This window comes from Nyctibius grandis, chromosome 3 (assembly GCF_013368605.1).
Source record: "Nyctibius grandis isolate bNycGra1 chromosome 3, bNycGra1.pri, whole genome shotgun sequence".
NCBI lineage: Eukaryota > Metazoa > Chordata > Aves > Nyctibiiformes > Nyctibiidae > Nyctibius > Nyctibius grandis.
The window spans coordinates 113006011-113023157 of NC_090660.1; the positions used below are offsets into that span (position 1 = coordinate 113006011).

General features: G+C 45.1%; 1 protein-coding gene across 2 annotated transcripts in view; it reads left to right on the forward strand.

The window, feature by feature from the left end:
* ADGRB1 (adhesion G protein-coupled receptor B1) overlaps positions 1–16375 on the forward strand; it is a 297647-nt gene extending 281272 nt beyond the window's left edge. For both annotated transcript variants that reach the window (XM_068395729.1, XM_068395728.1), the window contains 2 exons: positions 1243–1347; positions 14955–16375. In XM_068395729.1, the coding sequence (XP_068251830.1) occupies positions 1243–1347; positions 14955–15152 (303 nt within the window). In that variant the 3' untranslated portion in view covers positions 15153–16375. The remainder of the gene's footprint in view (positions 1–1242; positions 1348–14954) is intronic.
* Positions 16376–17147: the final 772 nt, after the last annotated feature.

The window sequence follows — 17147 nt, forward strand, 5'->3', positions numbered from 1 at the left end:
GAGTGGTAGTTTCCGTGTAAACATTTGCAAATCAAAATCCTACATTGGCTTGCCCAAGGCCTGTAACTTCACCTCTGTGAACAAAATGCTTGTGGAGAGCTGATGGAGCAGTACATCACTGCACCGTGTTCCTGTTTGGGAAGCATGTGTTCATTTGGTTGGTGGCCTAAAATGCCTTGCCTTTTGTGGGCAAGATCTGCTGCTTAACAGAAAGGAAGCTAATATGTCCCCATTGTCACAACCCGTCACCAGCCCTGGTCTTTCACACCTATTAATGAACCTCACAGAATGAGCCCGGGTGGGAAAAGTCTATACTGTACGTAGGGAAATGTCTGATGTCACATCTGAGGCACAGAGGGGAAAGCTTTGAAAAAGCCAGTCCTCCATAGAGAGTCCGTGAGGCTACTAGTGCAGCTATCCTGAGTCCGATCATGGCATCCTTCCCAGCAGAGCTATCCTTTCCCTTCAAAGCTGCTATTCCAAAACAGGGTCATGTTAAGGGCCCACGAGGAGCTGCCTTAACGCTAGGATCACTTCAGAGCTCCAGATTGTGAGCTTGGTCTGAAATTGAAGCACGATGGGTACATCTAAGCTGATACTTCAAGTTGGTCCCAAACTATTTGAGCCTCCTTCTCTAGTTATATAGCCCTTGGCAGAGCACAAGAAAGCCGTATTCAACATGGTCTTACATGCAAAGGGAAGTCCTTGTAGAAATTGGTCTTGCCTCTCCTGGACAGTACAAGGTGAAAGCAAAATGCAGAAGGGCCAAAATACAAAGAAAAGGAAATTGTGGAATAATTTCTGATGGAACTTCTTGTACCCAAATTCTACTGTTTGGGTTAAGCTCTGAGCACATTTGCAAAGGAGACATGCTGAGAACAGAGTGGGCATGGGGTCAGGTACCAGTTAAAGAAGGTCAGCAAAGCTTCCTAGGTCTAGCTAGTAGAACATTACCAGTCAAGCACAAATTCTGCAGCATAAACAGGTCACAGTTGCAGGTTTAGGATAACCATAAAGTCAAAAATTAGTCTTTTCCACTTTCTCCCACCATCTCATCCTGAAATAAAGGCAGTGCTACACTGGGTCCTCAGTGAACTTTGAAGGTAGTTTAGGCATGCCAGATTGCACCTGCAGGGAGACAGACTTAGGTTTTAATAATGTATGTAACTTTGGGTGGAAGATATGTTCTTTCTGTACAGCTGAGTAGGGTTTGCTGATCTGTGACCCTTGTGTCTGCTTCAGAAAATCATGCACACAAGAAAACGTCACCAAGACATGTTCCAAGACCTGAACAGAAAACTCCAGCACGCAGAGAAGGAGAAGGAGTCTCCAACAACGGACAGCAAGGTTAGTGAGACAATTCCAGAACCATCATCTCCTAGAGCCCTCTAGTGCCAGCAGGAGCACAGGAAGAAGCAGGAAAGTTTAGGAACTCTCACTGAATACTTTGCCTTGATTTTCTGTCCATGCATGTTGCAACAAGCACATGTGCACCACAAAGGACACGGAGAGTCACAGATTTACCACTAGCTTATCTACAGAGTGGTCAGCAGCCCAGAAGGAGAATGTCTGTCCTCATGTTTGTTCATGGTGAATACAGTCTGTGTTGTCTTCTTTGTGTTTGTTCCCCATGTCTGTGTCTGTTCTTTGCATTCCCTTTCAGGTCACCTCCGAGTGCCCCATACGTCCACTCACAGCTAGGAACTGGAAACTAGAACAGCCTTGAGGAAATCTAGGTGGAAAGGGGAGAGGGCAGAAGGTGGGGGCAGCAGGAATCATCTACCCCATGTGCAGGGGCTGAGTTGGAGGCCAAGGTGGCAGTGATGGGCATAGCTATTTAGGAAAGCCACAGCAATGGGATTTAAGCTGTGATGGTGGCAGCACTTCCTGAGGACTGCATGCTAATCAAATGTAGCACAAGGATATTTGTAGCAGCTTCTCACCATAAACATGGCTTTCCTTGACAGGAGCAGACTTCCAGGGCAAGAAGAAACTTTGAGGGAGGCAGGCTGAGGGAAGGACCTTGCAACCTTTCAGAGGGGCAGAGATTTGGTACTAGAAACAAACATGAGGAGCCTGTGTAGTAGGTGATGTGGATAACACAAATAAGGAAAGGCAGGCTGATGTAACCTCCGGCATGTCTCAGCCCATTAGGCCTGCTGGGCAAGAGCCCAAAGGTTCTGCTCCAGCAGAAGGGAAAAACAAGTGGCAGAGCCAGGTTGACAGTAAGAAATTAAATTTGGGCTGTGCCTGCACTCAGGAGAGGGGCAAGGTGAGCTATTTATAATGTTCCCGGTCATTTGCAAGGAAAGTCAGATCCAGGATGCACAGTAACTTGAAGCATGGCCAAGGTGGCACTGGTGGAGCTTATTTTGACTCCCTTAGAGGCAAGACCAGAGCTCAGAGGGTGACTGAACAAGAGGTTTTGTTCAGTTCTTCATGGAAGCAGAGTAGTACAGAGCCTTCGGTCTTCATTCAGATCTCACAGAATCACAGAATCAACCAGGTTGGAAGAGACCTCAGGGATCATCGAGTCCAACCGTTGCCCTGACACCACCCTGTCAACTAGACCATGGCACTAAGTGCCATGTCCAGTCTTTTCTTAAACACATCCAGAGATGGTGACTCCACCACCTCCCTGGGCAGCCCATTCCAATGGCTAATAACCCTTGCTGAGAAGAAATGCTTCCTAATGTCCAACCTGAACCTCCCCTGGTGAAGCTTGAGGCTGTGTCTTCTTGTCCTATCGCCAGTTGCCTGGGAGAAGAGGCCGACTCCCACTTCACTACAACCTCCCTTCAGGTAGTTGTAGACTGCACTAAGGTCACCTCTGAGCCTCCTCTTCTCCAGGCTAAACAACCCCAGCTCCCTCAGCTGTTCCTCGTAGGTCAGACCCTCCAGACCCTTCACAGCATTGCTGTGCTGAGCTCCAGAGATGTGGTCCCAGCAAATCCTACTTTTGTTGTGCGTGATAAGGTGTCATCATGGGCTGCCCAGTTTTACAGAATGAGAGGAACGGTGAATCTAGCAGGCAGGTTCAGACTAAAGAAGCCTGTGTTGGCCCAGAAGCCCAATGCATTTCACTGAATGTCATCTCTCTGCTTTTTTTCTATTATTTACGTATGACACAGCCGTTAAATCAAAAATGCTTAAATACCATGTAAAAGCTAATCTCTGGTATGTTTGCAGGAGGGTTTTATAGATTGACATGTTTTGAGCATTTCAGAGATGCATCATTGTAGAATTAAAGTTGCCGGTGTCGGCATCAAAGAGCTTTGAACTGCTGGAAAGAAGCTGTGAAGGTGGCCTTTGCATATTGACTGAATCTTTTTCAAGTTGTGATTTTCTCCTGGGTGTAACCCGAGAGGGGGAGCTTGCAAAGAGCAGTATTGGCAAGTCAGTAGTGGGTATTGGTTTAAAAACATCCAAAGCACTACAAAGAAAAATAAATAGCTTTCTTCACCTCTTTTTCTACAATTTGCTGCTGAGGACCCCGTGCTCTGTCTTCAGCTTGCTCTAAGAAGGCAAACTGCAGATACCAGGGATTAAAGTAACAACAAAAGAAATGTTTTCTCTTTTATTTATGTTTAGGTTATAAAACGATGGAGTATTTCTTCTGGTGGAAGTGATAAAACTAACGTTAGCGTAAGTCTGGCTTTTGTTTTGCATTGAAGAACATTGCAGACCTGTCCCAAACCCTTCCATGACGCATGAATCCAAACATATTCCTTCACCAGCAGGAAACTCCTTCCTTTGTGGGCATGAACAAGGTCATAAGGATCCTGGAATACCCTTGAACCCTTTCACACCTAGCATCATAGAGCAGAAGGGATGTTTACTGAACCTAGTCCATCTGCCTGCGTTGCCGCATCTTTGATTTCTCTTTCAAATAAGCAACCACAAAGTCAAGCTACCAAGTCTCTCTCCAGCCCTGGCAGTTTCCCAGCCTCTCCTGACAGCATGTCCCGTTGTCCTTAATGCTTTCCAAGATATGATGCTTTTCCTAGTCTTCTTGCACTTCCTCTCTCCTCCTTCAACTCCAAGGTCAGAAAGGTGCTGCTGAGACTTGAACTAAATGTCTGCATAAGACAGACCTCCTTTGGGAATTCCTAGGAATGGTGCTGGCCCTGTTTAGGGGTTGGTTTGGGTTTTGGTTTTGATGTAAATGCTGGTCCTCTCTGTGCTTCAGTGCACTAGCCAAAACTGATTATCACACTAAATACATAGTTCCTCTCAGGTGAACTGCTGCATTGTCAGATTTGAAGGAAGCACCAACAGAAGAATGGGAGGAAGAAACAGATCTGTCTGTTCGGGAAGAGGGGTTGAAAATTCAACCATCACACATGTTTACTGTTGAGAATTTCTCCAGCTTCAGTAGTAAAACATGATTTTTAAGGGGTCTTCAGGAAAGACCTGGAGGTTTGTACCAGCACGTATATATATTCCTCCTCTCTAAGTATCCTCACACATTTAAACTTTGGATACGTATTACCGCAGTGTACACTTGAAAGATACAGAAGACTGCCCTTTGCCCACTGTCCCAGAGTAGTTACTGGCAGAGCTGGAAACGTAATCAGGGACTCCTGTATGTTTGATCTGTTCAGCTTTCCTCCTTTACGCAGTCCATTTCTGAAAGGCATTACTGATGTGAGGATGACCCAATCCCTATCAAAAGCAGCCTTGACAAATGCCTCTGAGCTCGTCTCTCATCCTGCAGACATGGAGACAGGTTTGGGGAGGAATTCTGCTCTCCCCTCACCCAGCGACCAAGGAGTCCTTGCCTGGGACTTCTCCCTTGCACTGGAGGGCACAGAGTGGAAGCACACATGTGGTGCAAGGCAATGTGTAACACTGCTGCTAGCCATGGCACATAAATCTTCAAGTCAGACTGGCTACAGCAGAGATCTGGAGCCTAATCCACATACCACTGAGATTAGGGTGTCCCCACTGCCATCAGCTGACCTGTCATCAATTTACTAATGAGCAATGTTGCCAGGATACTTTGTCAGATGTAGGCAATTAGGAGAACCAGAATACTCCCTGGAATGCCAACCAAGTGTGAATCTTGACCATAGTCAATGCATTCCCAGGAACCACCGTGACACTGGTGCTTGCTGCAGTTATTTTGCTACAAACCAAAGCACACTGCTAATACTAAACTAATTTAAGCCTCAGAGTATGACAATACAGAATTGTCCTTCCTTGGACAAGAAACTTGGATTTTTCCATCGTTGTTTTCAGTTTATTACATGAAATTTATTCACAGAATCACAGAATCAGTCAGGTTGGAAGAGACCTCTGGGATCATCGAGTCCAACCATTGCCCTGACACCACCCTGTCAACTAGACCATGGCACTAAGTGCCATGTCCAGTCTTTTCTTAAACACATCCAGAGATGGTGACTCCACCACCTCCCTGGGCAGCCTGTTCCGTGTGACATGGACTTTCTTATGTATGTACCTCAACTACAAAATGCTCCCACTGGAAGCACACTCTGATATTCCTGATTAAAATCACATTGTCCAGCAAGATCTGTGTTCAAAGCATACAGGACCACACATCCACACTCATTCAAGCCTAGGGCACCTCACTGCTACAGAAGAGTAAAGGTGTCTCGCTCATTTGTGGCTTTATGAACTAATCAGGGAGGTAGCCACTATTATCCAAAGCTAACTTTTCAGTGCTAGGGAATTAAGATATTAGCAGGCTGACATACAGCAAGATCTGATGACTTCAAGTTGAAAAGTCAATTTTTTAATGCACTAATAGATCTCTCTATGATCTTATCATAGGCTGTGGTAAATTTTCTCTCTCTTACAGTCTTCAAGGTCAGATGAGGCAAGGAAGATGGAGATGATTTTTGAAAAATCAGCCCTTACTCAGAAGGAAGTTACAGGGTTGTAGGCAAGACTTCTTTGCTCCTGTTCTGCTAGAATTTGGGACAGATTATCTCTGTCCACCTGAAGGGACTTTGAATCTAAAAAGAGTATCTCAGGAACAACTGAGGTTACTTTGCTCATCCTCTTCCCAAATGTCTTGCAGCCAGCCTACGTGTGGAGGTTGCACACTGTTGCCCTTCCATTCTGTCCCAGACCAAACTGGAAGCTGGTGTAGACTCTGAGCAGAAAACTGAATGAGCTGTGTTTGTTGAATATTTATTCCCTAGACATCTTATTTGCAGCCAGGAAGCATGAAAGGAACCAATGGCTTGGAGACAATGACAACAGGATTTGCATCAAAAAAACCCCAACCATCCACACCACACATCCTAAGTAATTAAAATTAAAAACTCTCTTGCTGTCTGGGATCCACCAAGCCTTCATTTTTAAAGTCACAGTAAGTAGTGAGTGGATTCCACCTAGATGGTAGATAACTCTTCATAGCAGATTTAAGACACAATTTGCTGCCCAAACAGATGCATATTGAAACGTTAGGTTGGTACTGACTCAGACAGCAGAGTTCTTCCTTCTTAATCACTCCCATCACTTTGAGCTGTTCTTTACCCACCTGATTGCTAAAAAAAAAAAAGAAATCCCATTGTTGGAAATCTTCCTGCAAGCTTGTTTCTTCATTTAAAAGTCTACCCTTTGCCTGGCAGACTGTAGGCTCCAACATACAATTTTTTTTCCCTGCTTCTGCCTAAATACACACACTCCCCAAGGTCTGAATTGTTGCAGCTGAGAGCTTTTTACATTAAAGCAGGGGAGTGGCTATTTTCAAGTTACTTTGTACCGCATGGGAAATATTTTCCTGTGCAGATCAGTATCGTCAGGGTGAAGCATCTCCAACACTGCTCCTCCCTGTGAGCTAATTCCTAAAGAAATTGCAGTGCTTGGGCTGGACTTTGGGAGCAGTTCACGTGCTCTGCAACAGCATGGCATGCAAGTGGAGGCTTTATAGCCTTTAAAGGAAGCAAAAAGGCTTTGTTTCTTCTATGCTTAGTGCCAGCTTTGAAAGTAATGGAAGTGACACTCCTGCCTTCCTCCTCAGCAGGAGTCCTTTGATCCAGCTCCATTAGAGAAGTTCGAATCACAGATATATTCCTCTCTTCTTGCCAGCATCTGGCTTTGCATTCATTTTAAACAGGAGCTCTTTACTTGTGCCGAGGTCAGCGAAAGCCGTGCTGAACAGAGTTCTGCAAATTTCTCTGATTTGCTTATTCTTGCTTATAAGCTACTTGCTACGTTCAGCTCTCTGCAGCTTGCATGGCTTTTGCTTTGGCTGGAGCCCTGTCCTGGAGCTCACATACAGGATCTGGACTCTAGCTCAGCTCCCCAATCCAGTCCCATCTCTCTGTTGGTCATGAAAAAGCACTTGCCTCAAAACCCAGTGGAAAAAGATAGTTTTTTTTCTGCCTTGCTATGACTTTTTCTTATTTCCTTTTAGACAGTGTTTCTGTCTTGATTACTCACTTTCTTAAGTTGAGATTTTTCTTAGCTTTCCTCTTCGGACGCCTGGAGGATTTACCCATTCCACCAGCATTTGCTTTGGCATCTAACCGAGTAGTGAGAACAAAGGAATATTGATCAATATTGCAGCTCACTCCTAGTCAGGGCTGTGTGTCTGCACGGCATCCTCTGCTGCATGACAGAATTAATTCCCTTGCTTGCTGACTACCTGTCCCTTCACTAGCTGACTGGGGAGCTGGCAGCCCTGCTCCCAGGTGGGAAAATTTGACTCCTGTCCATGGGAACGTCTTTGTATGGGCTGAGACTGGCGGTGGAGGAGCTCAGATGGTGATAGTCGTCAAACTCAGGCTCGTTCCTCACTGAGGAATTAGAAAACTGGGAGGCTGTGCTCCTCCTGCTGCCTGCTGTGTGTCCCTGTGGAAGGGAAGCTCCACTTATGGGTTGAGTGTCTCCTCTGTGCCACGTGTTTAATCCTCTCTGCACTTCTTAAAGGCTTCAGTAACTGGCAAATTTTAAAAGACCAATTAGGGTAACTTTTATAGAGAGGAATGCTACATAAAGTGTAATAATTACTGCAATAAATTCTGTTATGAAAATGACATCAAACCTTAATTCGTTCAGCCATAAACCTTCTGTCAGCTACTGGGTATCCAAACACACCATCAATCAGAAGTTCACCTCCCCCTGTAGATCATCTGATACCTTGTGTCCCAAGTATCAGGCATCAGTTACTCTGGTAACACGTTATCCCCCGTATCCTTTGTACCAACAGTCAGTTCCTGCCATGTCCTTTGAAGCTTTCCAGCTATCAGCTGCTCCAAAACCATGCAGTGGCCACCAGCAGATGGAAGCTCGTGGTTGGTTAGACTGGTTAAAAAAGGACTCTATAAAGAATCGTGCTTTGGGTGCTCTTAGTCCCCTCCTGGAGTCCCTAGGTGTCCCTGCGAGGCATGGGGCAACCTTGAATGATTTCAGCATTTTGGGGAACACCCAGTCTGCCATGTCTACCAAGTGGAGTGAACTCTTCAGTAGACCATAAGCATTGTCCAAAAAAGGGTGGTAAGTCAACCAGCTGGATTAATGGCAAGAACAGCCTGGAGAATAGCCTGTTCCTCATGCTGGTGGGACCACAGGCTTTCTCTACAACCTTCAGGCAAGGGACGCTTTATGAGTCAATGCAGAGAGCCCCGGAGGGTCTATGAAAGACCTCCTTGATTCCGTGCCTGTTCACCTTCAGCTGTGCATGGCCTCACTATGGCTCACAGCAACCCATACAGTTTAGATCGTCTGAACTTCAGAGAATACAGAAGCAGAAGATATATTTTTATAACCCAGCAAATGCTGGGTATTTCAATTGTCCTAGCTGATTTCCATCAAAGCAAGTTAAATCACTTTTTTTTTCTTGTTTTTTTTTTAAAAAAAAAATGAAATTCTGAACACAGTCAGTCACTTTTATTTTGCTTTTCTCCTGAATGAAAAAAAAAAGTATAATCTTTGTAGTTCAGTAGCACAAAATGAAGGAACTGCAGCTACTTGTTTCAAACAAGGAAAGGAAAATTTATCATTCTGTGAAAAAACAAGACAGCTTTCCCATTTTCTAATCACTTTTCATCGACATTGATCCGAAGATGGATTAAACAGTGTGAGCCACATTTATCTTTCAGATTCCCTGCTATACGCTCTGAATAACTTCATTCTGATCCTAAAGTCATCAGTGTCATGGGGAGAGACCATTTGGGTCATGAAATATCCTTCAAGTTAACACTAGAGGCAATGAAAACAGCATGGGAGTAGCTGGTTCTAGGGGAGTTATCCCAGAGTGCTCTGTAGAAAGCACTGAATTCCTCTTCAGGTTATTCAGGGTAACTATAAAAATTGAGTATTGAAAAGAAAACAAAACCAAAAAAACGACCAACCAAAAAAAAACACAAAAGAAACACCAGGTGATACAGCTTAGCAGCGTGCATATTTCACAGGTTTTGACTGAAGTGTGAAATGAAAGCTGTGTCTTAGAGCAGCCAGTCAGTCTCCCGTGATGTATTTATGCAACACAATGACGCCGCTCCTAAGCAAAAGAGTTGCACTAGGATCCAGGTGCCTGGATGAAGCCAGTCTGGATCCTTGAAGGCAGCACAGAGCCAACATGCAGAAGAGTCCATGGTAGGGAGGTGCCTTGCCCCATCACCAATGAGTCCAGCACAGGTGACTCATTGCAGTCTGCCAGGGCTAGGTTTGGGAGAGGGCTGTGTGGATTATCTCAGAATCACAGAATCACAGAATCAATCAGGATGGGATCATCAAGTCCAACCATTGCCCTGACACCACCATGTCAACTAGACCATGGCACTAAGTGCCATGTCCAGGCTTTTCTTAAACCCCTCCAGAGATGGTGACTCCACCACTTCCCTGGGCAGCCCCTTCCAATGTCTAATGACCCTTTCTGAGAAGAAATGCTTCCTAATGTCCAACCTGAACCTCCCCTGGCGAAGCTTGAGGCTGTGTCCTCTTGTCCTATCGCTAGTTGCCTGGGAGAAGAGGCCGACTCCCTCTCCACTACAACCTCCCTTCAGGTAGTTGTAGACTGCAATAAGGTCACCTCTGAGCCTCCTCTTCTCCAGACTAAACAACCCCATCTCCCTCAGCTGTTCCTCGTAGGTCAGACCCTCCAGACCCTTCACCAGTTTGGTCGCCCTCCTCTGGACTCGCTCCAACACCTCAACATCTTTCTTGAAGTGCGGAGCCCAGAACTGGACACAGGATTCAAGGTGCAGCCTCACCAGTGCCGAGTACAGAGGGACGATCACTTCCCTAGACCGGCTGGCTACACTATTCCTAACAGAGGCCAGGATGCCATTGGCCTTCTTGGCCACCTGGGCACACTGCTGGCTCACGTTTAGCCAGCTGTTGATCAGCACCCCCAGGTCTCTTTCCGCCAGGCCACTTTCTAACCACTCTTCCCCCAGCCTGTAGTGCTGCAGGGGGTTGCATCTCAACGCAGTTTGCCTCTGTCTTTGTTAGGGATCTGGGGGGGTTTGTTGGCACTGTGTCTTAAATGCCTTTTGTCCCAAATCCTCTCCCTTTGCCCTAAAGATGTGCAGCCAAACTGAAAGCCACTGCTGAATGAAGGAGACTTTGAATGCCAGCAGGGTGATGAAGACCTCCAGTTCGCCCTGCGCAGCAGGTTTTACCCCAGCCTTGGGTCTGGGTGCTCCCTCCGTTCCCACCCCTCCCAGTCTGCTCCGACGTCCTGGCACCAGGCAGGAACTGATAAACATTTCCCCCTCCCCAACAGCCAGAAGCTCATGGGCCGTGTCAGGCCAGACTAATGGCTCTGTCTCTGTGAGTTACTGGCAGAGCAGCCTCCGCTGCTTTCAGCTCCTGTCTCAGGCCATTCCTGGCTGTCTCCGAGGCGCCAGGCCCTGGGCCAGCACCGGCGCCTTTTACAGCTGGATTACACAACCCTCTCTCCAGGTTTTTTCTTCTTTTCTGCGCATAGCTAGGTTTTTCCTCCTGTCTGTAAGGATTGCTAAGACCCCACAGTGGGGCTGGAGGAAAATGCCAGAATTGAAGCCCAGTGACTGTTTCTATATGCTGATCAAGCGGCCAAGACCTGATAAAAACCTTTTCCATATGGAGGGAAAGAAAAAGGGAACTGTTCCCAAGAGCCTGCTACCAATTCCCAGGGTGCCTCTTGCCAAGAGGAGACGACTTGCTTTCATCTCCCGGCATCCTTGCCAGATCTCAGCCTGGGTGATTTCGTTTAACTTGCTCAGAGATCCAACCGGGCACCAAGTCCTTCTGCACCCATGCTCAGATCACGGCTGTGCATGCATCTCTGTGAGCTGCTGGTGCACCGTGGTGGACAGACAGTGTATCCCACCCCTGAGATGGCACCTCCACTCACAGCATCAGTAGAGAAGTCTAATTCTTTTCTGAGAATTGGGAAACTAAAAGCAGGCCTCCCCTTTCCAATTGCTGATTTCTCCTTTTCATCTTCTAACTATAAGTAGACATCTTTGTAGTCACTAAGCCCACCACAGTCATAGCTTGATAACACATCACACTGGTAAGCTAGATGATAGAAACAACCGTATGGGATCAGAGCAAGGCCGGTCTGGCCCTGCCTCCTCTCCATGGCAGAGTGAAAATCAACTTGGAAAAATAAAAGAGCAGGGTAAGCATGTGGTAGTTCATCTTCAAAAAGATCCCCAAGACTCCAGTAATTTGTGCTCAGAGACCCCCTGATGCAGAATGGTGTCACTTTACTTCATAGTACTGAATGGATGTTGCTTTTGTGAGTGTTTCCACATAATTTTATAACTTTGGAAGTTTTCAGCATTGAGAGCTGTGGAAAGGTTGTCAGCAGTTCAACTGGGCACTGTGTACAGGACCAGCTCTTGAGGTTCACTCTGGGCCAGGCACTGCTTGGTGCCTCATCATGCTCTGTAGTGCTTGTGTTGGAAGAGATGATCCCTACCATCAGTTGTCCATTCCTACCATCAATAAGCCAGTAAGAGTTTCATAGACCTCTTTCATATCCATCCATAATCTCTGTTCAAGGCTGAAAGGTCATAGTCTGTGCAGTCTTTCCTCCTACAGAACATGCTCCATAACTTTGTTCATGATTGTAAACTGGCCACCTTTATCACTTCCCCTATATCCTTCTATCAGGAAGCCCATGGAGTGCACATAATATTCAAGATGCAGGTGCAGAGTGGAGTTATGCACTGACATGGGAAAATGATGTTTTCTGTTTCATTCCCTCTTCCTTTCTTAATTTATCCATTCTTAATAATTCACAACATTTAAAGTCTGTTTTTAATTGCCACTGAATAATTGTTGTAACCCTTGGGTCTTGTTCACCAGTGGCAGGTCTGATCAGAGACCATTGCTGTAGATGTGAGCTCATAATTGTTAGTTTTGGTTTTTTTTTTTTCCCAATTTCTGTTCCCTTCATGGATTTACAACTGCTCTTGCTCAGTAGCTCCAAAGCAGCTCAGGACAAGAACAGCTCTGAGGTTTGCTGATCACGTTCAGTGTACATGATCAGATCCGAGTGCATTCGCACAGCATGAAGGAGAGGCTGAAGGTCACGAGTGTGGCAGATGGAGGGATGGTTAAAACAAGAGATTGGTTGGGAATAGAAGAACCCAGAGATGAAGGTGGCTGTAAATAACGCCATCAAAGAAGGGCTTTCATTTGAGGGAAAAGATGGAATTATTTATGAACTTCATGCATATGATCATTTGTGCTGCTCTCTGTTGAATAATACAGCTGTGGACATAGGTAACTTTGAAAACTTGTGGCATTGCAACAATTGTGGGAGAAAACTACATGTTTTTTATTGAAAATATCTGACCAAGCTTTTTTTTTCCTTCACTGTTTAGAGACTCTTAGTTGCATTTGATTTTTTGCTCTGTATGTGCTTTTGTCTTTATGTGTACTTTCTTGCTTCATCTTTTCATGGCAGACTAATGGCCTGCAAAAACACTGTAGGTAGAAGTTTCACTTCAGGAAGTCTCAAACTTGTCTCATTAAGACACACACAGAGATAAAAAGGTTTCAGTTTTTGGTTGCAGTGGTTCTTAAATAAGTTCCAAAACAGACAATGGAATAAGTCAACAATTTTATCACCTTTTCTGTCCTATTAGTATTAATCACCATCATGGAATAAAGTAAGAGTAACACCAACAACATAAGAAAAGTTCTGTGTCATAGAGTTTAATGAAAACTTCAGCTCCAGATTTCAATAACTCGAGTGTTTTACATTCTTCTGAACAATATTTTTCCAAAACTTGATTTTTTAAACCAATTGTCTTTCAGAGGACTTTTAAAGAGTTATTTTTCTCCTTTTGAATTAAAGTAAAGATAATTTCAGAATGTTTTCTCTTCACATTGAGAAGACCAGGTTTACCTGCCTCTAGCCATCAAATGACCTCACCCAGAGCCTTCTCCCTGTGAATAGCTGCAGGGATGCAGGAGCAACTTCAGATATATCTCATTGTTATACTAAGGGTGAAAGTTTGAAAAAGCAAAATTCGTGGCTTGGGTGATGTGATGAAAGCTGTCCCTGTAGGGATAATGCTACAGTGCCTTTCCTATCGGCGTTGCAGTATGGAAGTGGGATAAACAACAGATTTACAGAAGTCTCTTGAGAAAGGACAAAATCAGAAGCTAAGGCAGGTGGATTAGTACATAGTGTCTGGGTATTAGGTTTCCTATGGGGCTACAACAGTCTCTGCAGCATCCTGGAGTACAATCATGACACCGCAGTCTACGTGTGGCTTCATCTCCCCTCAGTCAATACATTTTGGTGACAGCATTGAGCTGTGACACATCCTGGGCTGCATGTCACCTGCATGTCTGTCTCCTCACCTTCTCCCCAGACTTACTCTCTCCTTGTTGTCATCCTCCACACAGCTACCTTTCCTTCCACCCTTTCCACTAGTCACCACTTTCCTTTTGGCAGGTGGCTCAAAAGGGCTCTGTGCTCCTGTCACATGCAGGGAAGCCTTTTTTTGTCCAGTGCTGGAGTGTTTTGTGGGGATAATTAACTGTGAATAGCATCACTCTTGGTTGGGGGGAGAAACTTAGTGGAACAACTCATTTAAAATCTTTGCATGGACTCCCCTAAATATACACACTGAAGAACAAACCCATTTTACAGAACCTCAGCTCTCCCCAGAGCCTTGTCTTGGTGCATATCAGCAGAAACATGGAAAGATATTCTCTAGATTGATATCCATGGTGAGATGCTGGTGGGAGACTGGGCTAACAGCAGTCAATAAAGCCTCGAAGGCTTGGTGTGGAGTTGATGGAAATGCTTTCAGTTTCAGAGCTGACGATCCAGCCCATCAAACAGCATGGGTTTGCTGGCAAATTATTTAGCATGTTTTGCTGCAGTTAAATAGCCTTTTCATAGCTATGCTACATAAGGAATGTATTCACAGAATCACAGAATCAATCAGGTTGGAAGAGACCTCTGGGATCATTGAGTCCAACCATTGCCCTGACACCACCATGTCAACCAGACCATGGCACTAAGTGCCACGTCCAGTCTTTTCTTAAACACCTCCAGAGATGGTGACTCCACCACCTCCCTGGGCAGCCCCTTCCAATAATTTTATATTCACATCTATATAAAATGCAGTCGGTGTATGTTCGGAAAAACCTCATTGTAATATGGATTTTTATGTGGGGATTTTCTGTACAAGTTAAAAAAAGATCTTATATTCTCAAAAGCGTGTTCAGTTTTTCAGTGGAAATGCAAGTGGCAAAAACCTCAGCTGAAAGCTGAAATATCTAGGCATTAGGTGGTAGAGATAGCAGAGGAAAATAAAAGTTTATATTTTCTTCCTGAAAACAGACAGTTCACACACCAAGTGCAATTTTTATTGAAACCTCACTTTATTTTGGATCAGGAGTTTCACAGAAAAATTTGCCTTTAATATAAGAAAAGGAGGTGAAAAAATGGTATTTGTTGCATGGGTACTAACCTCTCTTTCTCTCTCTCTCTCCTTTCTTACGCTTTCCTCCTCTTGCAGCAAGAAAAACAGCAGACACCAAACAAGAGACCCTGGGAAGGAATCAGGAAAGTCCAGTCCCCACCATCATGGGTTAAAAAGGACATGGAACCTGTGGCACAGTCTCCCTTAGAACTAAAAACTGTAGAGTGGGAGAAAACAGGAGCCACCATCCCCCTGGTGGGACAAGACATTATTGACCTTCAGACAGAGGTCTGAGCGGAAAGGGAAGAAAGGGACTTTTTTTTTCTGGAAAACAAATGAAACAAACAAAACAAAACCACATTTTAAAGAAATGATTAAATTAAATCGGAACCGAGGAAGAGAAGTGTTTGGTTTCTTTTGAAACCTTTGGTAAGATGGAGTAACTTTTGTATTGTTCTCAGCAGAGAGGGGGAATATTACTTTATAGAGTATAGTAGCTGTAGGTTCAAGACAACATGAGCTTTCCCAGGTAAGACTGGAGAAGAATTGAACCTGGAAGAGAGTGAGGAGGAGACAGGGTGGGGAGGGGCTGCAGGGGACAAGCCCTGCTGAGATGCTTTCAGGCTGCTGCCACATGCTGGAAGCCTTCCTGCTCCGCTACGGGGAGGTGTGGAAGGACGCCCAGCAGCCACTGCAAAGGGCCAAGAAGATCAGGGTTCTTTGTGGACCACAAAGGGATCGCCTGTGGGAGCCTTGCTGGGATGCGGTCTGGCTGTAGATCCCCAGGAGAGACCCAGTCTTGAGGGTCTGTGGCATCCTTTGCCAGTCCTTGCCCCACACCTCTCTCTCACCAGCTCATCCAAGAAGGAAGGAGATGGGATGTGCCAAGCAGTGGCCAAGAAGATATTCCCACTCCTATGTGCCACACAGTGACCTGGCATCGTGGCATCCCCGCAGCAGGTCCCCACAGGGCCTGGAGGGGGAAGTAGTGGCGTCATCCATGGCTTAGGTGGAGAGGTAAGGTGGGGCTTCCTCCTCTCATCCCTCCACAGCGGAGCTTCTGCATGCCCTAAGGAGTGGGACAAGCACAGGAGGAAAGGACCATCTCCAAAACCTGCTCGCCCCATCTCCAGGGAGAAGGTCGAAGGTGTTAGAAAAACAGACCAACAAGAAGAATGTAGGTCGTTTCATTGACTGTTAAATAGATAAACTGAGCACGGGCCTTGCGAAGGTCCTCTTGGCCTCATCCTTTTTTTGTTCTGTTATTTTTCCTTGCTTTTGGACTCAGATCTATTCCAAGCTACCCCTCCCTGGAAGGCAGAGAGAGAAAGAGGGAAAGACAGATCTGCCAAGGTACCTGGAGATATTTGGTATACAGAGATGTTGCCTTAGGACATTGAGACAAACTGACAACATGAATAACGTCCACTTGGAAACAAACGAACAAACAAACAAAATAATCTATTTTTTTCTTTCTTCTTTTCTTTTCTTCAATAAAAAGAGAACTTGAAACCCGAGACCTTTCCTTTCTTTGGCTCTTGTCATTTCGAATGCCTTTCTGTGCTGTAGGACTGCGCAGGCATGGGGTGAGGATGCCACCTGCTGAAGGTGGAAGGCAAGTTGCTCCATGGAAAATTTGGGATGGTGGGAACACACAGCCCCTTCACTGCTGGCTTGCAATGTTTTGCTTTGTTTTATTCAGTTTGGGCTTTCGTTATTTTCCCCTCGCTGGCTCTTCTCCTCCCTTCCCACTGCCCAGAGCCAGCAAGCAGGTTTGTGGTCCTACAAGAAGAGGTGGAGCTGATCAGGAAAGTAGCACATTCCTCATCATAAAATATTGTCTTTTTATTTTACCATGAAAAAAAATAATTATTTTAATAATTATTTTATTTTTTTTTCATTAAACGTTTCTCAAGGCTATTTACAAAAAATCAGGTATCTATATTTCACCCCAAAAAGTGTTGTGCAATACTTTTATCATTAAAAAACATACCACTGACATTACACGCGGGCTTCATTTTTTTATCACTCCCAGCACTGTCTGATGTTTGGAACAACTCTCCTCGCTTTGGAGATGTGTGGAGACAAACCTCTGGTTGTGAGTGGCCAGATTGTGCCAGAGAGCAGTAAAGCTTGATCAGGGTCCGAGTTATTACAGTGTGTTTGGGTCTCTTTAAAAAAACAAACAAACAAACAATCAAACAAAAATAACATTTTTATGGAAAAGGTAGCAAAGGATACAAGATGCAAAACAGTCACTGACTTCAGTTATGCTTCCCCCACTGATGT